This window comes from Ceratotherium simum, chromosome 12 (genome assembly GCF_057802395.1).
Source record: "Ceratotherium simum simum isolate JZ-2026a chromosome 12, ASM5780239v1, whole genome shotgun sequence".
Taxonomy (NCBI): domain Eukaryota; kingdom Metazoa; phylum Chordata; class Mammalia; order Perissodactyla; family Rhinocerotidae; genus Ceratotherium; species Ceratotherium simum.
The window spans coordinates 58,683,757-58,705,990 of NC_141911.1; the positions used below are offsets into that span (position 1 = coordinate 58,683,757).

At 36.2% G+C, this 22,234-nt stretch overlaps 1 protein-coding gene across 1 annotated transcript in view; it reads right to left on the reverse strand.

The window, feature by feature from the left end:
- ADAD1 (adenosine deaminase domain containing 1) overlaps positions 1–21,085 on the reverse strand; it is a 36,781-nt gene extending 15,696 nt beyond the window's left edge. Inside the window, exons 1-7 of the mRNA XM_004426523.3 lie at positions 20,912–21,085; positions 19,944–20,132; positions 17,102–17,269; positions 11,331–11,399; positions 7,070–7,195; positions 3,141–3,264; positions 654–824 (exon numbers count right to left, since the gene is read on the reverse strand). Coding sequence (XP_004426580.2) covers positions 654–824; positions 3,141–3,264; positions 7,070–7,195; positions 11,331–11,399; positions 17,102–17,269; positions 19,944–20,132; positions 20,912–21,083 — 1,019 coding nt within the window. The 5' untranslated portion in view covers positions 21,084–21,085. The remainder of the gene's footprint in view (positions 1–653; positions 825–3,140; positions 3,265–7,069; positions 7,196–11,330; positions 11,400–17,101; positions 17,270–19,943; positions 20,133–20,911) is intronic.
- Positions 21,086–22,234: the final 1,149 nt, after the last annotated feature.

Here is a 22,234-nt window from a genome sequence, read left to right on the forward strand (position 1 = left end):
AAGTGAGGGAACGAAAAAAAGAAAACTGACAATTCGTATTCAAGTTTCATCTCCAATGAAATATGTTAAAATGATAAAATGTAAAATTATTTTTCTTGCCGTTTCTCTCCAGAACACTTATTGCTCTTATTTTCAAAGATGTTAACGGAAGGATTTTTAACAAACTATTAACCAAGGTAATCTCTAGATGGTCAGACTTGAAGTGAATTTTACTTTCTGCTTTGTGCTTGTCTGTATTGTTTAAATATTACACTAACTGATGCTACCCATTCGTCAAGATAATGAAGTTTTGGCCACAGATTGACCAGAAAAACAAACTGCATCCTTAACTCCTGTATTGGTATGTGAATAGTGAATAAATCCATACTTTCCTCAAGTTTATGAAGTCTTAAAACTAGAGAGGAATAGAAGATTTTCAATAGCATAGAAAAAAAAGTGGTGAAGTACATGGACTATTTAAGTAGTAGTAATAGATCAGATTGAGTGGAAGGGAGAGAGAGAATTTGTGGACTCTTACAGTCTACAAATAACACCTAAAGGCTGGAGGGGAAATATGGATAGATATGAATTTGCCTGTTGTATTGCTGTAGGGATTTAGAATATAAGATATGGCCTTCCTAGCTGCTTTTAAAAACAATTTCCATAATACTTACAACTGTGACTTAATCTGGGCTGATCCTTTAGGCAACTGGTTCATATAGAGGTAAATGTTGATATTCTGTTTGAGAGTGAATAGATTAGAAGCTGGTTCTGTACAAAATATTGATTTTTCCATCATAGCAGGATTTTTGCTATAGAAGAGTAGAAGTTGTCTATAAAAGTACCTAAAAGAGATGGATTATAATTTTATTAAGTAACAAAATGTAAAAATGATGTATCTTAAGCATAATATTCATGTGTCATGAGCAACGTCCCTATATGTCAAAAGTTTTGATAAGAACTCCTAAAATAATCTTAACCTTATTTAATGAAGAATTAAGTCCCTTGAGCAGTCCTCAACTGAAGCCCAGTCTGTCCTGTGACCTGCCTTAAAGCACCACTCCTTGACCACTCCACTCTCATTTCACATTTGAGTCTTCAACTGTCATATCCTGCAAAAGACCCATTTCTCTACTAATTCCTCCCTTCTTTCTCAGACAGTTCTGCTCCCAGTCTCTTAGGTAAAGTGTCAATTTTCTGCCTTACTTTTATTTCCCCTTCCCTGCCAAAACAGACAGACACACAAATAACATCAACAACTGTGGTTCCTGCTCCATAGTGGTTTTGAAGACAAAAACATAAGAGCATAGGTACAATGCAATGAAGACCATAAGTTGTATTAACAAGTGAAGCAGATCTCCCGAAAGACTACTACTAATCAAATCAGGGGACAAATACTATTTTGCTTTTTAAAAAAAAACATGATTTTAATGCTGCCATCAAAAATATGTAATAAAAAATTAAGCACCAGTATATAACAGTGCCAAGCATGGAAAGAAACAAACATAAAAGAGGTAGCTTTAAAGAGGTCAAATAACTCAATAAGCACCAAGGGGAATGGAAGGACAATGAGATGCATTATTTTCATGAACCTCCCCCAAAACTTTCCTTTTAAGATTATAGGATTCTTTCTCTTAGAGATACATAAGTTTTTCAGAAAAAATACTATGTCTAAGTTTGCTCTAAAATACTCTGAGAGAGGGCCGGCCCCGTGGCTTATCGGTTAAGTGCGCGCGCTCCACTGCTGGCGGCCCGGGTTCGGATCCCGGGTGCGCACTGATGCACCACTTGTCTGGCCATGCTGAAGTCGTGTCCCACATACAGCAACTAGAAAGATGTGCAGCTATGAAATACAACTATGTACTGGGGCTTTGGGGGAAAAATAAATAAATAAATAAAATACTCCGAGAGGATTTTAAACAGCAGCAACAAAAAGTGAGGTTGCATAGATTAAATAAGAACAGCAGAATGCTGATAACTGGATATGATCACTGGCTATTGGTATCAGATTGCTGATAACTGAACAATGGAATTCATAATCCTATTCTCACTTATGTGTGGTATGAAAATTTCTGTAAAAAAAGTTTTATGAAAAGTAAGCTCAATGGCTTAAAAGAACCAAAAGCTGGTGGATGCTGCAGGAGGTTATACTTATTTCCCACTTTTCATGTTTTCATATGAAGGGACTTCTGAAGAGTGGCATTCCTGCCTTCTCCCTCCTACCTCCTATTCACTCCTCTTGTAAGGAGCACAGTGACTAATGAGTCTGGAAAAAAAAACTAGGCATGCTCACCTCAGATCGTTTCTCTCTTTTTCTTTGAGATCTACCAGCCTAAAGAATATATTATCTACACTCTGCCATGAATTTACCTGTTGTATTGCTGTAGGGATCTAGAATATAAGATACAGCCATTCTAGTTGCTTTTAAAAGCAACTTCCGTAATATTTACAATTGTGATAAACTTTGCACAGACCTCATGAGTGGAAACCCATCAGTTTCTGGTGCTGCCTTTGGATAAGTATGTCTAATTCAGGGGTGAAATATTACAAAGTCTACTTGGTCCAGATCTAAACTTATACTCTCAAAATACTTAATCAGTAATAAAAATGGTATTTTTAGCTTAAAAAAAAGGTTGTAAAATTCTTAAAACTAGGCTCCTAAGGTCTTGATAACAGAAGCCACTAAAATCCACAGACTAGACACTGCAGTTACTATGATAAGGTTTTCAGGGGCCGGCCCGGTGGTGCAAGCGGTTAAGTGCGCGCGCTCCGCTTCGGCGGCCTGGGGTTCGCCGGTTCGGATCCGGGGTGTGCACTGACACACCACTTGTAGAGCCACGCTGGGGCAGTGTCCCATATAAAGTAGAGGAAGATGGCACGGATGTTAGCTCAGCGCCAACGTTCCTCAGCAAAAAGAGGAGAATCAGCATCAGCTGTTAGCTCAGGACTGATCTTCCTCACCAAAAAAAAAAAAAAAAAAAAACTATGATAAGGTTTTCAAAAGTGACACAGAAATAATCAGATGGCTTGGATAAGAAATTGTCACATCCTTGGATGAAAGATTAGCAAAATTCCATTTGAAAATAAAGACATGTATGTGGTTACTTTGGGCTAAGAGCATTAATATTTGATGGCATTAAATATATTTTGTTACACCTTACCTAAGGAGAGACCTTCTTGCTGTAACAACAGCATGAGTGTCGTGCAACACTCTTCCATCTGGCTTAATGCACTGGCTGTAATTGTATTCACCTGTGCCTATAGCTACAACTTCATGCTGTCCAGCTGAAAAGAAAAGGTTAACAGTAGCAGGTTATTTTGACCTCCCTCTTCCCTATGTTCAACCTCCACCTCTAACTTACCATTTTAAAGTTAGTAAAATATATTGACCAAAAAGATGAATAAATGACCCCACAGTTTCAAGTAAGAGCTTGAGAGTCTTCTAAGAAGCAAAATTTTAAAAATATTTCAATATCTCAATTAAAAAGCTGATGTTTTATATTATGATACTTTAAATTTTTACCACAATCAACAGAATCACCAGATATCCTTGGTTTTCAAATATGCATCTATTTATTCTACATTTAGATTTATTTTGCTAGCTAAGAGACTTCATTTGCCATTCTACTTCTGTCTTAAACAAATTATCTACATATAATGCCTCTAATTTTTTCCTAATCCTCTCAAACTCTCTACAAACCAAATTACGGTTTCTTTCTCTGTTCTACTAAAACTGCTTTTTTTTTGAAGAAACAAGCACCCAAGCTTTTTTCAGTAGTTTTACTCCACTTACTTTTTGCTGTACCTCATTTGAGATTTCCTTCAAATCCTATGCTTAGAAGATACACAATTCTTTTTTCCTTTCACATCCTAACTATGGGGTCTTTCTACAGCCTAGTCACTAGCTCATTACTCTTTTTTCTCTAAAGATTCTCCTCTCAATATCTTGCTCATTCTATCTCTCACTTTTGTGTTAATGATTTCAGAAAACCTCTAGTCTTAGTCTTTCAAAGTTCAGTTTCACATTTGCAACTACCTAAAGGATTTTCATCAATTCAACAAAAATCAGTGAGGTCCTACCAAGAAGCAGGCACTGAAGTAGATGCTAGGAATAAAATGCTGAACAAGACATGTTCTCATGAAGCTTCTAAAAGGAGAGACATAAAAAAAAGACTAAAACCACAAATTGTGATAAGTGCTTAAAGAAAACAAACATGGGGCTAAGGTAAATAATAATGGAGGGAAAAGTTACCTCATGCAGACTACTTGCAGAATCCTTCCCTACGAAACTGAAATTTTAAGTTTCAGTATAAGAAGTGAGCATCATGAAGAGCGAAGTAAAAAGTATTCCAGTCAAAAGAAACAGCTTGTGCAGACCCTGGGCAAAGAGAGACCAGTGTAGCTGCTCTAGCAAAGGGAAGTGAAGGGAATGGCATAAAATGAGGTTAGAGACAGAGGCATCATAAACCATGGTAAGGAGTTCGTGGATTTTACCTAAGAGCTATGGCAAAGCTACTGAACATAAGGAAGCAAAAACCAGACTGGGTTACATTTTAAGATAACTGCTCTATGTAGAGAATGGCATACGTAAGGTTCAAGAAGCTGAATTAGGGGGCCTGTTACAGTAGTCTAGGTAAGAGATAATGACTTAAGACTCAAATGATGTAAGTTAAATGGAAAAGAATGATCAGATCTGAGGCTGAGTTTGGGGATATAATCAAAAAAGGCTTAGAGATGAACTGTAGGGTGTTAGGGAAAAGGATAAATAATGGATGACTTAGATTTTCAGTCTGTCTGAGCAACTGGGTGGATGCCCTTTACTGAGATGGAGAATGCTGGAAGAGGAGTAGGATTAGATGAGAAAAATAAAATGCTCAATTATCTCTAGTGTAGCTGCTCCAGTAAGGGGTGGTAAAAGGGAATTATATAGTGTCAGTGTAAGTTCTGAAATGGTAATGTAAGTTCTGATTTATAAAGGGCAATAGTGTAGCCAAGAATTCAGCTTCTTTCTCAACTCTGTAACTCAACTTGCAATGTTTCAGGGAGATAATAGAGTTTGATAATGCATAAAAAACAAAAGATAGCCAAAAGAAGGAAATTCATCAAGATGTGAGAGGGAATGGAATCAGGATTTAAGTGAAGGGATTAGCCCATAAGAAGTGAGATCCTTCCTCCACTGTAACAGTAGAGAAGACCGACAAAAAAGCAGGAAAGTATATAGATTTGGTGGCAGAGGCCAGAAGGCAGTTTGGATTTCACAGCTTCTTATAGACCTGATTAAAAATTATGAGGCAAGGCCATTAGTTGAGAGCAAGGATGCAAGAGAGGTTGCGGGGTATTTGAGGACAAAGAAAAAGTATGAAATAGCCATCACAGGGAATGTGTGACTAATCCTACTGGAGACACAGGCTGGCTGGGCAATGAGGAATACCCACGCAAGGTTTCTAATAACACATTTTAAGTACGTATTGATTGTGTGAGTTACTTAGGAATGTGTACTTCATTTTACTCATGCTTTCCACACCTCACGTTCACAATCATATTTCTAAAACCAATTTATTATTCTCACCCATGCTCTTCTCCACACAACTTCACATCAGCTTCCAGATTCCCTGTGTATATGGAAACACCATTCTCCTACGTAAACTTGAAATGATGTTATTTTTTTATTCATCTACCATTTGTTGTCACCTTCATCTTATCACATCAATTTTTTAAAAATATTTCTTTCTCTTCCTATTCATATCTATCTCAATTCTAGTATAGCACTCCATCACAAGCATCTAAGCTGTGATTCACTAATTCAGGTTCAATCACTGTAACATTTTTTAAAAATTGTTTGTTGCCAATTATTGCTTAAACATCAATTTATCTTAATCATCACAGATATAATTAATTATTAAGCTTTTACTAAATACCAAGTACTGTACTAAACACTTTATTTACATTATCATATTTAATCCTAACGAGTCCATGAAGTAGAAGTTATAATTTCTATTTTTAATAAATGAGGAGTTTAAGCAGAGAAATATTAAGTATAAAACTTGCCCAAAGTCATTTAAGTAGCAGAGCTGAGTCTGACACAAATGTTCCCAATAATTATAGTACATTATCAATCCCTGTTCAAAAATCTTTCACAGCTTATTATCTATCTCATTAAATTCAACTTTTGGCTAGCTTTTAAGTCACTCCAAAGTCTGGTAACATCTCACCAACCTAACTATATTTTGTATTACTCCTGTATATATACTCTTCTGCACTAGAAATAAATTTCTCTCTCACTGTCCCATAAACAGTTTTCTCACTGCTGCTCTCTTCCCTCATGTTTTTCTCTCTCCAAGAATATTTTCCTTTCTTCTATTTAGTCAAACCTAATTAACCCTTAAAGTTTTAGCTTAAGTCTCACCTGCTCCCAAAGACTTTAAACCTATCAGTTCTCTATCTATGAATTCTCATGCATTTTTGGATTACAGAAAACACTTTTTAACTTTCATCATCTTAGACTTTCAACAGTATTTGTATCTTCTCTCGCCTCCTAGATCATAAAAACTCCTTAAGAACAGGGCCAAATTTCAAGTTGTTTTTATATCATCTAAAATATATTATTCATAGATGAAAATAAAATTCAAACACTTTTAATTAATGATCAGTCTAGAACATTAAAGGGTAATAAAAGATTAAATGTATTTGGAATCGTATCATAATATCCACATGAAAAACCAGAGGCTCATGATTTTTCATATTTTAATCTTTTCTTGAAAATGAAGAAAATATGTTAATTTTCATAGAGCTTTTCTCAATGTTTGTTATAATGCGGGATTAGATTTCAGGTTGGTAGTGGTACCAACAGAGTTATTGTTTAAAATGTTAGGCATTTACCACTCTGCAGTGCTCTATTGGTTCCTGGTTTATCTCTATCTTTGAGAAACTTTGTGTTTAAGGACCTACACCTATTGGAAAAGGTCACTTCAAATCAACGCAACCATTATCAACAGGGGCAAAGATAGTTAATTAAAATACTACCCTAGTATAGTTCAGATCATTAAGATATTTAATAGTTTTTCAACACATCCCAAATATTTGGACTTACCTCGTTCAATTACAAAAGCAGCCAATGAATTGCTACATTTCAGATATTCTGAATGAGAAGAAACTAGCTGATTAAATGTTTCTTTAACAATCTGGGGAATCTTTGCATACTGAATATGTCTCCCTTCTAGGAAAAAAAAGCAATATGAATTTGAGGAACATTGTGCTTTCTCCCAGAGGTCTCTATTACACCTATTATAACCCCACAACTGAATGAGTTAATAATTTACAGATCTATGTAAGCAAATTTTAATTTGTGTCAGGACTAAGATTCTAAAGTATTCAATTCTAAAAGATCACAAGTTATTGAGATTTTTGGATAACTTCTTGAAAGATGTCTTAGTATTACATATTAGACAATTATTGATTTATGTTTGATGAAAGATCCAAAAGTTATACAGGATACAAGACAATTCTTTCTTGTACAGGATTGTCCCACATTGCCAGACAACCAACATTTCTTGAATGCCAGTAGTCTTCCCCAATCAGTGTGACAATCAAAATACTCTCCTTAGTATTTGCCCCACTGAGTACCACTGCAAAGTACTAAGCACTTAGAGATTCTTAATATAGTTCCATGTTCCCACTAAAAAAGTCCCAAACTTCAAAAGGGCATAGTTTTAAGTAAGTAACTAGGATCACCATACAACATTTTTTTTTTTTTGTGAGGAAGAACAGCCCTGAGCTAACATCCATGCCAATCCTCCTCTTTTTGCTAAGGAAGACGGGCCCTAAGCCAACATCTATTGCCAATCCTCCTCCTTTATTTTTCCCTTTTTCTCACCAAAGCCCCATTAGATAGTTGTATGTCATAGCTGCACATCCCTCCAGTAGCTGTACGTGGGACACCGCCTCAGCATGGCCGGACAAGCGGCACGTTGGTGCGCGGCCCGGATCCAAATCCAGGCCACCAGTAGTGGAGCACCTGCACCTAACTGCTAAGCCCCGGGGCCGGCCCAGATACAACATTTTATAACCAAGAATATACATGAAAAGTTACCCATGGATTTTCTTTTTTAAAACATGACAGAGCTAGAGTCTGGGGTAAGGGCCCTGGCCATCTGTTCTGTGTAAATATGCTTGTGTATCCCCAGTGAAGAACCACTATTATAGAGAACGAGAGGTTGCAAAATCACTTAATACAGTGTTTCTCAAAGTTTAGTTGTAAACCACTAAGATAGTTCCTGATGTTTCATGATGGTTGCTAAGTAGTCTATCAAGTGGATCACATTCCATTTAATGTTTTCAGAGGGAAAAAGCAATGAAACAATTTTGCTTTCATGCATTACATATATATGAAATGTATAATTAATTAATTTTCACAGAAATTCTTTTCACCTGCTTAATAACCATTACATTAAAAAGGCACAAAAATGATAAAAGTCTGACGTTAGTAATCTCAGCTAATATTCTGCTAACTGGATACAACTCATTTGAGTTAGCCCATCTACATTTTTCTGTTTATATTTGTTAAACTTGAATTTTTCTTTGTTAATGTTAATGCTCTCTTCTTGGCAAAAACAAGTCACATCAAAAAGAGTGAAAGAACAGTCACCAAGTTAATCACAAAATGAAGCTCTGGAGGGAAAGAAGAACGAACTACAGGTAAATTTTTTTTATCTAATCACAAAGTGCACAATGTGGAGGTGCAAATTATCATCATCATTGCATGCCAGCATATATTTCACTAAAATGGTCAAAACCATCAATGTGTGATGTACAAATTAGTTTTTGGTCCTTATCTAATAAAAATATGAATGAGAAGTACTCAGCAACTTGCCTCTGGTATCACCAAAAGCTCATGATATAGGAGAAGCAGCATTCTTTTAATGATATTTTAAAGTTTAACTACTTTTTTATTTAAACAGCAATACAAGAGACATACATGCATAAGTCTCCTTCTCCAAATGAAACAATTATTACTAATTTCTTATGGATATTTTGAGAAATAATCTATAAAAATACACATACTTCGCTTTAAAAAATAAAAACTGGAGCACGCTAAAACCCACTTTTTGCATTTACTTTGTCTTGGACACCATTCAAGGGTAGATAGTAGTGCTACTTCATCCTTCTTAATGGTTCCACAGAATGAATGTACTATAATTTACTTAATCATGTCCTATATAGTTAGCAAATACTTCGTGTTATGACAGAGAATAGAAAATTAGTACTGACCAAAAAATTATGTGGCAAGAGAATGATTTGCTGCACATTCAAAAGGTTGCATATGAATAACACAAAGAACATTTGAGAGTTAACATACTGATATATCTCTTGATCTTAATTCAGTATTGAAAGAAATTATAGATATTGTGATACAATCAAATCTCAGTTACTAAATGTAACTCTTATTAGCATGTGTTTGAAGGAGTAAGGAGCAAGTGCAACACTGTTTTCCCTATACATGTGTGCTGGCTATTGAGGAAATACAGTGTTCTCAGAAATTATTGGAAATGAAGGATGAGATAAAAATATGATGTACATAATACCAATTAACACCATCTCTTTGATTTCAAGTTGCTAATTTCAAGTGACACTATCACGAGTAACCTTACCCTATCTTCAGAACCAATATACAGTCATGTGTTGCTTAACGATGGAGATACGTTCCGAGAAATGTGTTGTTAGGTGATTTCGTCATCATGCGAACTTCATAGAGTGTACTTACACAAACCTAGATGGTATAGCCTACTACACACCTAGGCTATATGGTACTAATCCTTTTGGACCACCATTGTATATGTAGTCTCTTGTTGACCGAGATGTCGTTATGCGGTGCATGACTGTATCACTATTTTTAATGAAGATATGGTCCAGTTAGAAACATGGAAAAGTACACAGGCTGTGAAATAGTGATACTCTTTAAAACTGGCCCAACACAAGCTGTTCAGGAGATTTTTGTGGGTCTCAAATCTTTTTTCCTCAAAAGTGATAATGTCTAACTCCTGTGTTTACTCGTAAGCTTGAAGGATCATGTTTGCTCTCTCTTTTCTCACTAACATTTGACTTCTACCAAACAGCCTACCCAACCTGACACTATTCTTGTATTTCTTTAAACATACTGTTAACCATACACGCTTTCTTCCTCACAGACTGATCTGTTTTCTCAGGTAATAGTAATCTATATTATTTGCCAATCATTGACCAGGGATTCTATCCCACTATTCATTAAAAATGTCCACAGAGGCTGAAAAGAAAGACTAGAGCCCACTCCCATATTAAGAGATCATTGCTGTTGGGATGATCCCTCACTGCCCTTCTGTTCATCAATTCTTATGACTGTTAAGTCAAATGACTACATTTAACTATTGGTAGATTGTGTCTTTTGAATGTGCCCATTTTCCCTGGTCTGGTCCTTTTACTCCATGCAAACACACAAGACTTTGCCTTTCTCTGTCTTAGAAAGATAAGTGAAAACCAAGCTTGAATAGGCATAAAACTGTTTTCAAATCCTAACCTACAGTCTTGGAAAAGAGAAAAAAAGAAAGGTTCTCTTTCATTTTAATCCTACAAATACTCTAAACTTTAAAGTCTGAAGTGTTACTGTTATGTAGGCAAGGTAGAAATTGAGAATAATTTCCTGCCTTTCAGGGGATTCATAATCTAATGGTAAAAGTATACAATAACTACTATACAATGTTGAATATGATAAAGTGTTTTAATAAAATAATAGTAGTTACTATTTAGTCAGCACCTACTGTGTGCCAGGCATGATCTAAGTATTTTACATGTATGAATTTATTTAACCCTCATAATAACCCTATGAGGTAACTATTGTTATGGCCATTTTACAGATGAAGAAATTAAGGTACACAGAGAAGTAACTGGTCCTAGGTCACACAACTAGTAACTTCAATTGCAGCTGTAGTTTTCTTGGGCTTGAGTGACAAATAATTGTCATTAAAGAAAGTGAATAGATTATCTGAAATGAATGCCTCAACCATCAAGCACTAGAGAGCCATTGGTTTTCATTAATGACAAACCCACCAAAGCAAAGAATTCTCATAAAAAGCAGTTATATAAAATTGATGAACAATCTCATTATAGAAAAAAAGTCATTTCTTCAGTCTTTCCTGTTTCTTATTTCTCTAATTTTTAGCAGAGTATGGAAGAAAATTCTCCCCTTTGTAGAAATGTGACAGGTTTTAATGATAAAATATTAATCTATATCTTCATATCTATACATATTTTAATTATGTTGTTATAATTTTTAATTGAGTTACTGTTCTAAAAAGGAACATCATAAAGAACTTTCCTACCATAATGTACTTTTGAAACATATACTGGTTCAGGTGAAATAACAGGCTCTGCAGGGATAGGAGGAGGACCTGTAAATAAAACAAAAACATAAGGAAACGTGAAACTTCAATGTTCCAAACAGCAGGTACCTTACTTTTCTGTAATAAAACAGCAATCCAAGAATGATTATTTTTTCTGTATACTCTGTCAACTCTAGGCCATCAAATGTCTGTTAGCCTCAATAAAATGTGTTTCCTATACTGAACTCAATTATGCAAACGCATTTCTGGGTTTCCTAATCTTATGCTACTATACAGCTTGCTTTGTAATAGATGTAACATTCTGAAAAGCAGTTAAAATGAAACGCCAATTTAGATGCTTATGAACAATTTTATATTTATTGTAATACTATGTAAAACATTTAAAATTAATATTCTATCAAAAATTAGTAAGTAAAAATCATTTTTAATCTTTCTTTACCAGAGTGTTTTCCAGGGGAATACTACAAAGTTTTCAAAGCTTTTACTCTCATTCTTTGCAATGGCTTTCCAATTTGGTTCCCAAGTTAGGGAATCCAGGAAAAACAAGAAAAGAACATGACACTAGACCAAAAGAACAAAAAAGATCAGGAAAACTTAAATGAAGAGGCTCCAGGAGCAAAAGTTTAATTCAAGTTAGTATCTTTGAAGAATCATTTATAAAGACAAGGAAAGCAAACAGAACTGCTACTCTGGACTTAATTTTGAGTAAGATGAGAAACTGGCTGAATATATAAAAATCAGCAAGGAAAGACTGACAATGTCATCTTGGGGCTCATGTTACTTATGCAAATGCTGACTACAGTTAGATATATATATACTCTGGACTTCAGATAAGCAGAACTGTAAAAACTCATAAAGATGGACTTTTTTCCATTTACTCAAGTGAGTAGCACTCAAGGAGAATGAAGACTAAAGATATTAAATCCTATTTATGAAGCAAAAATACTTTCAATGAATAAAATGTGACTGCACAAGTTGGTTTGCATTTTAAAACGCCATACACCAACAGGCAAAATAATTTTGAAAAAGAAGAACAAAGCTGGAGGACTCACACTTCCTTACTTAAAAGGACAGTAAGCAAAACAGTGTAGTAATTGCATAAAGACAGACACATAGACAAATGGAACAGAATAAAGAGGCCAGAAATAAATCCTCACATGTAGTCAAACAAATTCTTGACAAGGGTGCCAATACCTAATTCAACTGGGGAAAGGATAGTCTTTTCAACAAATGATGCTGGAAAAACTGGACAGCCACATGCAAAAGAATGATGTTGGACCCTTACCTAACACTGCATATACAAAAATTAAATCGATATGGATCAAAGACTCAAACATAAGAGGTGAAACTATACAACTCTAAGAAGAAAACATAGGAGAAAAGCTTCATGACAATGGATTTGGCAATGATCTCTTGAATATGACACTGAAGGCACAGGCAACAAAAGAAAAAATAGACAAGTTAGACCTCATCAAAATTTAAAACTTTTGTGAATGAGAGGTCACTATTAAGAGTAAAAATGCAGGGCCGGCCCCGTGGCTTAACGGTTAAGTGCGTGCGCTCGGCTGCCGGCAGCCCGGGTTCGGATCCCGGGTGTGAACTGACGCACCGCTCCTCCGGCCGTGCTGAGGCTGCGTCCCACATGCAGTGGCTGGAAGGATGTGCAGCTATGACAGATAACTATCTACTGGGGCTTTGGGGGAAAAATAAATAAATAAAATCTTTAAAAAAAAAAAAAAAAGAGTAAAAATGCAAATCATGGACGGGGAGAAAATATTTGCAAATCACATATCTAATAAGGGATTGCTATCTAGAATATGTAGAGGGCTCCTAAAAATCAACGAAAAACAAACAATTCAATTCAAAAATGGGGAAAGGACCCGAATGCAACATTTCTCTAAAGAAGATATACAAATGGCCAACAAGCATATGAAAAAATGGTTGTCACTAATCACTAGGGAAATGCAAATCAAGGCCACAATGAGATACCATATCACACCCATTAGGATGACTACTATCAAAACAACAAAAAATAACTAGCGTTGGTGAGATGTGGAGAAATTGGAAACCTTGTGCACTATGGGTGGGAATGTAAAATGGTGCAGTCATCATGGATGACTGCATGCAATGGTGCAGGCATCGTCAGTTCTTTACAAAAATTAAAAATAAAATTGCCATATGATCTAGCAATTCCACTTCTGGGTATAAACCAAAAGAACTGAAAGCAGGGTATCAAAGAGCGATTTGTACACCCAGGTTTATAGCAGTACCATTCACAACAGCCAAAAGCTACTGAAACAACCCAAGTGTCCATCAATGGATGAATGGATAAACAAAATGTGGTTGGTATATATATACAATAGAATATAATTAAGTCTTAAAAATGAAGGAAATCCTGATACATATTATAACATGGATGAAATTTGAGGACAATACGCTAAGTGAAATAAGACAGTCATGAAAAGACAAATACTGCATGATTCCAATTATATGAGATACCTAGAGTAGACAGAAAGTAGAATGGTAACTGCCATGAAAGGGAGAATGACGAGTAATTGTTTAATGGGTATAGAATTTCACTTTTGTAACATGAAAAGAGTTTTGGATATTGGGTGTGCAACAAAGTGAATGTACTTAACACTATTGAATTGTACACTTAAAATAGTTAAAATGGTAAATTTTGTTTTATATACATGCATTATAAAATTTTATGTTATTTTTACCACACTAAAAACTTTTTAAATGATTTTTAAAAAAGAGGTATTAAAATAAACTAAACTTAGAACCAGATTCCTAAATCATTGTGTCAAAGTGTTAAAGATTTCCAAAACCTAACATAGTATCATTAATCATACTGCCCTTGAAAAACACTAGCACAAGAGTTTTCATACAGTTAATAATACAATAAGACTACACTTAAAAAAACACCATGGACAAAATATGAAAGAAGATATACACGAAAAATAATTCTGATGAGTTCAAGACTTTGAAAAAAAATTAAGTTTTTTAAGTTTTATGTTATAAACGAAGAAGAGGAGACAAGAAACACTAATGTAAGGTTAACAGCAAAGAGAAGAAATACTCAACTTATCTTTCGTATCCTTTCACAAGAAAAATAAGTCTTTAAACTCAGCCTTCCTGATTGAATATTTTAAAGAAGAAAATATAGCTCACTATAAGAGAAAAGATGACCTAAATAAATTATTTCTAGGATTTCTAACAAGAGAAAAAATATTTTTAAAGAACTTTTTAGTCTCAATCAAGGTACTACTGGCACTTTTTGAAAAACAATGGTGAATATAAAAGTGGTGTCAGTCAAGATGGGAAAACACCACCTTAATTTTCACAAAGGAAGGAAAAGATACATGCTTAAAAACATGAATTGTAAAGATTCTAAAGATTGTAGACTACTACGCAAAACATGTGCTAGCCCTAGATAAACATTTTGAAAACACTTAGGAAAAAAAGCATTTATCATGAGAAGCCAATCATAAATACCCTTTTTCGATAACTAAATTAGATACTTGGAAAATTCTGTAGATATGTTTTAACTTGATTTCAACAAAGTATTTTAGTTCCTTGAAGGTAAAGGACAGGTCTTATTTGATTCTAGATTCCAAGTACCTACCACAGTCCTTGAACATAGCACATCCTGAAAACACAGATTTATTGATTCTACTGCATGCTACGGTTGCAAGGAAACTGGGACAATATCACTAGGGACATACTCAGGTGGGTTGATGGCTGATAAAATAATCACATATAAAGGATTTCCATTAATAAACTGAAAGAATGCCTTAAGAATATTATTTGTCACAGGTTCTGCCTTTCACATTAACTTGTTAAACACTCTGGAAAGGCAGGAGTATATCTATAAAAAAAAAAAAACCTGAATAAATCACTAGTCATACTAAGCTCTAGGTGAGCAGGATTTCTTCACCTAGAGCATAATATAGTGTGTAAGACTGAATAAATGAATGATGGACAAACATGTAAGTTGGTAAGGATAGAAAATTATCAAGTGATAAAATCAAGACTCAAAATTGTCAAAATTGACTTCATATTAGAAAGATAAGTTTCTAGGTAAAAGTCCTTACCTTCCAAATATTTAAAAGAAAAAAAGTCAAAGAAAACATTATCCATATGACAAAAAAGGAAAAAATCGAAAGAAACCATAACAAGACACTTATCAGCGGTTTATAATAAAGTCAAATGTTAAATTTTCTATTAAAATATTCTTTGATTATGTCAAAAACCAACAATTTTATGAGCAATAGAAAATCATTAAACAAAACAGGATAGTCAGACATTGGACAAACACAAAAAATAACTAGAAGTAGCATCATCATGAGTATCAAAAAAAAAGATTTCAAGAGTAAAAATATATATATACAAAATATACCCATAAAACAGAACAAAAGGAGTAATTTTATATTGAATTACAAGGTTTACTCTGTAACAAAGTGAAATCATTGCATCACTGCTCTTTATAGGTCAAAGCACATGTAAAAAACAAATCAGAGTATTTTAATAAAACAAAGATAAAATGACATTTATAGTGCTAGTACGTATAAGACATTTACCAAAATCATCATACCTGGCCCTAAAAAATTGATAAATCTGAAAAACAGTGAACACAAAATAACATAAAAGTTAACAAAACACTTTCTTAAGTACTTATTAAATCCAAAGTATGACAAACTATTTGAAAACAATGAGAAAGACTATACACAAGATGTGGCCAAATAAATCATTTTTAATTATTAAATAATGGTTTTAAATTAACATAAAAATAAAAATATATGAAATAAGAATTCAACTTAAAGAACAAAATGACCTTAAGTATGACAAAAGAAAACCTGAAATTAATATACAAAAACCAACAAACAAGAAAAGCCCAGTAGTACAATAAATAATAATTTAAATTTTAATAGAATGAATTTATCATCACTGTTTAGATCAAACGAAAATGTTTTTATTTTTTAAATTTGCCTCATTTACAGGTAAACCCAAATATAATCTAACATGAAATGAATAGTGACAAAAACTGCCTACTATGCTAACACATATAACATGCTAATATAGTCCTCAAATTGATTAATATTTAATAAGAACTACTATCATTTGATTATGTATTATTCACCAGGCACTAATTAAAGGCTTGGCATGCATTATTTATTTAATCCTAGTGACAGCCATAGGAAGTAGTTACTATCATTGTCTCCACTTTTCAAATGATGAAATGTAGGTTTAGAGGGAAAATAACTTGTCTGTCCAGGGTCAGTATTCCAATCTGAGCAATCTAATTCTGGAGTTTACATTGTTAAGCTATTTGCTATGCTACCTTAGGCCATCAGTTTCTCAAGTAACTCTACCATCACTGAATTTAACACAGGCAAACATCACAAAAATTGCATTAAAAACCTCTAAGTATTAAATGCACAGTGTTAAGTGCATAATAAGAATCCAATAAATTACAGAGAAAACCAAGTGTCTGGACTTGAATCTACTGGCAATTTGACAACTTATCAGAAAGTTCAGCAATATGATTATATCTTTTGGTGCTGAAATACACAAAAGCATTTTAACTACTACTAAATAGGTCAGCAATCAGACAGCAATGGAAAGAAAATTTTCAAATCCTGCTACTTCTATCTTATAGTTGCCACGTAACTTCATTAACAGAAATCTTTCAGGTGATCACTTCTGGAAAATGATTTTACACACACTTTATAATCAAGAGTATTTACCTGATGTTTCTAAATTTCTCGGTTCAGGTTCATCCAATTGTAGAAGCTCATCAAGAGCTAATTTTGCCGCATTGGATCTAGACTCCTTTTTATTTAGTCCCAGTCCAGTCTTGTATTGAATACCATCCACCACGGCACAAAAAGCAAAATATGGTCCCATAACATTACCTTGAAAAAGAACTCAAATGAATGCTACAATACTTCACAGTACAATCTTGTAAAAGATGTCTGTTATATGTGAAAACATCCCAATACAAAAATTCTAGGAAACTATCTCTATCTATCAGTTTTTTTGTAGGGCCAGTACAGGTTACAAGTAAAGCTGGGTGGGCCCCTCAACTAGTTCTGAGGAATCCTTCAAGCAGCCAGGTTGCCTCCAGATTCTGCGGGAGCAGTAGGGCCAGCTTTAGAGTAGAGGTCATACATGGAGTAACAGTGTCTTGTATAATGCCTGGCAATGGCAAGCATCCAAATATCTACAGAATAACCAATGAGAGGTACTATGTGTAGCCTCTAGCAACATCTTTCTTCTTTCAAACTTCAATATAGTCATGCACTGCATAATGACCTTTCAGTCAAGGGACCGCATATACCATGGTGGTCTCTTAAGATTAGTACCATATATAGCCTGGGTGTGTAGTAAGCTATACTATCTGGGTTTGTGTAAGTACACTCTATGATGTTTGCACAACAATGTGATTTCGTTGTATCCCTATCTTTAAGTGACATATGACACTACCAATAAAAGTTGAATTTCTCCCATCTTATGAGTGCCCTGATACTCTCTTAAGCTCCAGAACAGTAGAGACCCCTTTGAAGAAATCCTGTGCACCTATCAGCGAGTCAGGTAAGCAATTCAACCCACCTTAGCCTTAAGACAGGCAGAGGGAGGGAATTCACAAGAAAAACCCAAACATAAACAATAAAAAAGACATGCTAAAGAATTAAACTGAATGTCCAGTCATCAAAAGTTCCTATAAGGATTGCCTTTACACAATTACTTTTACCTAGTTTTCATATTTGCCTGATGAAAAATGAAATGGAATCTTCTAAATTTACAGGCCAAAGATTTTTCAGGTTCAAGTTTTAGTTGTTGATATTCAGACTTTAGGAGGCCTTTAAGAAACTTGAGTCTCCACTTTAGTTATGGATGGCTAGGTACAATGTCACTCCACATAAGCCTCATCATTATTTTCTTCTCACATATGACATTAACTTCTGGGAGTTTTTTCCTTAAGATACACATCAAGGGTTTACAAGCAACTCTCAACTGCATTTAGGTAAATTGCTTTCCCCCCACCATCTATGACCTCAGTTTCCCAAGTTCCTTCCTTCACGATCACCTGGGTTCCAATCCAAATTTACTAAACCTGAGTATATTTTGTATATTAACAAGTGGCCCAGATGATTCTTATGTGTGAGATATTACACAACAAATTTGTTAATTAAGTACTCTGTGTCAGAGTGCTGAGTCTTTAAGCTTCATCCTGTTTATACCCCAGGTTATCAAACTTTAATATGGATCTAAATTACCTGTAGAGCTTGTTAAAAATACTGATACTCTGATCTCACTACCAAACCTGCTGAATCAGATTATTCAACTAGTACTATGCACACAAAATGAACACCATTAACTGTCAATGGGTTGTGTTTTTGAGTAGTTTTCCTCAGATCAACGAAGATTTGCCCTGATCAATTTTTTTTTCTTACTGTGACCAATAGTTTACATTTTCCAAGGGCAGTCTGAGAAGAATAGAGGAAAGTTAACTAGTTACACAGAAATTAAGCCCAGAGTATTGATCACATGAAATAATCCAACCTACACTAACAGGACCTAGGAAAACTCCACATTCTACACTAATATTCTATTTTTTGTCATCTGTTAGTTTACTATTATTTCATCCAAAACAACAGACTGGAAACTTCACTTCATTATGACAATCTTTACTAAAATCTCAAAAACTTTAAATTCTTTTGCAAAGATGCTAACTTTGAGACCTATATTGGCAAAAGTTAGTACCAGGAAGAGAAAATTAAAGAAACTAAACTAGCTGATATTGTGTGAGTACAAACATACACACACACACACATACATATGTGCACACATATTTTAAAAGACTGTGCTTGACTCTCATACTTTTAGCCTGTCAATGACTCTTAAGAGCACTGATTCTCTTATCCCTCCGTTTTCCTAAAGTTCTTCCCAATCTCTGGTCACAAAGTGAAGAAATCAGAAACTGCATTCTGCATTTTACTGATCTGTACTCCTGCAGCCCTCCAGAGGCACAATATGGTAACAGATTCTTCTGGTCGGGAGGCAGTTTTGAGAGAGAAAGGAGAAAACAGTCACAGACAAGTCTGCAGAGAGAGTATCAATCATGTAAGAGCTATTTTCACTTTTAATTCTTGAAGTTCAGAAGGCAAACTTGACCATAATTTTTGTTAGGCATCATCATCACAGAATCTTTCTCATAATATAATCACAGTCCAATTATTTAACATCCCTACAAAAGCATGTTTATTCTACAAGAAGTATTTATGCTTGAAAATAATCCACCAGGCTGATGAGATTCCAATTCAACTAGCCATACACAAAAAATTAAAATTCAATGATTATAAAAATTTTGTATATGTGACTTATTTGCAGAGGCTCAAACGGCTAAAGAAATATCAATACAAAAATTTCTAAAGTATACTTGTCAAAACATACTAGTAGTTATCTAACCCCAACATTTTGAGAATACAGAAAATAATCAAATTTAGTACCACTTATATGCTCTCTTTTTAATAGGAAAAAAATATTTTCCAGTATCGTGATACACAGATACAACTTTGGACTTGCCTGTTGTTACTGTTTCCTTAAGGTCAAGCTGAACCCGCTGCATTTGTGCAAACTGGTGCAAGGCTGACACAGGATTTATCTCTCCACGTTTATATTTCATTATAAATTCCTTAGGTATTTTTTTTGGAGGAAGGACAGGATTTGCAACAGAGGAAAGACCTTTGGAAAACAATGGTTCTGGAAAATTACCTAAAAATAAATGTTTACACTTGTCAATTTGGTAAAATAAAATAAGTAATAAGCAAAAGCACTAAACCCCTCCCCAAAAGGGAAGATTATCCCAGACACACTTGGTCATATGTGTTTCTTATTACAAGTAAGTTTCTACTAAATAATTCTGGCACATATGACAAGTACAACCTGCTATTGCATGTATCTTCTGGAGTACTAAGACTATTTTGCAAAGAAGTGCTATCACTGTCATATCATTAGGGACATCAAAGACTCAGAATTTTAGTAACGTCAGGGTCTTCAGAGGCTCTCTAAGCCATTTTTGCACATGATGTCACTAAGGCCTAGAATGGAGTAAGACAGATCTGGGACTAGAACCTAGCTTCTGTTTCTGATTCACTATTTTATACTACCTTTCACACTGAATTCAATCGGATTTTTAAAGCGTGTTTGTCCCTGCTTTATACTTTATGCTAAGTCATATGAGGAACACAAACCAGTGTTAAGTCCCGTCGTTTCCCTGAAGGGGCAAACACAGCCTCATCTCAAAAACGCAAGACACACTTGACGCGGTTGAACAGCCAAGCGGTAGAGAATGATGAAGTGAGCCCAAGGGGCAGGATTTCCAGGCCTCCTACGGCGCTGGAAGTCCAATCGGAGCTCCCGGTGGGACGCGGCCACAGGTAAACGGATACATATCCGGGAAATATTTAAACCAGAGGCTCAACAGAACTCATTGGCCATTCCAGAATTTTAAAGAACTTAGGCACTATTGCAAATGAAAAGGAAGCCCATACCCGTCACTTGCGTAACCCTGGATGCCATATGCGACAGGGCGTGACTTTCCGAGGAGTATCCTGCGGGGGCAGTGACCGTCTGGGCTGATGGCTGAACTGGCAAGTTCTTTTTCAGCATCTGAGCGAAGCTAGGGACCCGGGAGCTCTGAAACCAGTCATTGCTGCCCGACATTTTGTCACCTACAAGTGGTAAGAACGTTGGCAGAAAATGAAAAATAAACTAAAAACACTTACTCTGAAATAAAAAAACAACCACATTTCCATCAATGGCCTTGACACACACACTCACGCAAGAGCTAAATCACTCTGACGTCATGACTGCTTTGTGACTGGAGTTTTGATTGGCGCGGAACCCGTCCTCTCTAAATCCCTTCCAAAAGCACTGCTACAAAGGGGGAATGAGGGGACAGGAAAAGAGCGGAGAAAAAGAAAATTCAAAAACACGAGCCCACCGCGGCTCGTTGATGGCCTCCCCAGTCCCAGCACAACTCCCACCCATCAAAACCGTCCTTCCCGCCCTGTCGGGTGGACGCTGCGGGCGGGCAGCTCACACTGGGCAGCAGGCCGGGCCGCAGGCTGGGGGCTCGCCAGCCGCCGCAGCCCCCGACGCCGTTGCTTCCTCCTTCACGGCTCAACCTCTCTCTTCAGGCCGCTCTGTGTGAGCGCCACGCGGCCAAGGCGGCGTCTTTCAAAAGCGGCCTCGCGGCGCCCCTGCACGACCCCACCTACGCCCCCGTGCCCCGCCTCGTCCAATCACCAACAGTCTCCGCGGCCTGCGCTCCCGCCTCTGCGCCCCCCTCGTCCAATCACCAACCGTCTCTGCGGCCTGCGTTCTCGCCCTCGCGCCCCCCTCGTCCAATCACCAACCGTCTCCGCGGCCTGGGCTTCCCCCTCCGCGCCCTGCCTCATCCGATCAGCAACCGTGTCCGTGGTCTTCACTGTTGCGTGCCCTCGCTGTGGTCGCGGTGCTCCAAGGTTGGTGTCGCCAATCGTTGTGCACGTTCGAGGCCCGGTGATGCCGGCTTAATTCTGTCAGCGTGGACTCTGGTGCCCTGTGTGCTGGAGAAGTGATGTAAAGTGGCGAAGTTCTGCCTCTTGATTGTCGTGCTTGATGCCCTCCACCAGCACCACCTTTCGCGGTCCTCACAGGCCGTTGTACTGGGGCCTCCCCATCCAGGGGGCTTCGAGGCTGTCCTAGGGGTCCCTGTGTGGGGCGGTTTCAAGGCAGCCCGTCGCTTTATCCTCACGTATATACTGTGAGAAGACGCCTGTGGACCAGGCATGGTCTCTACGGTGTCTCCCTATTTACAGAAAAAAACCGCC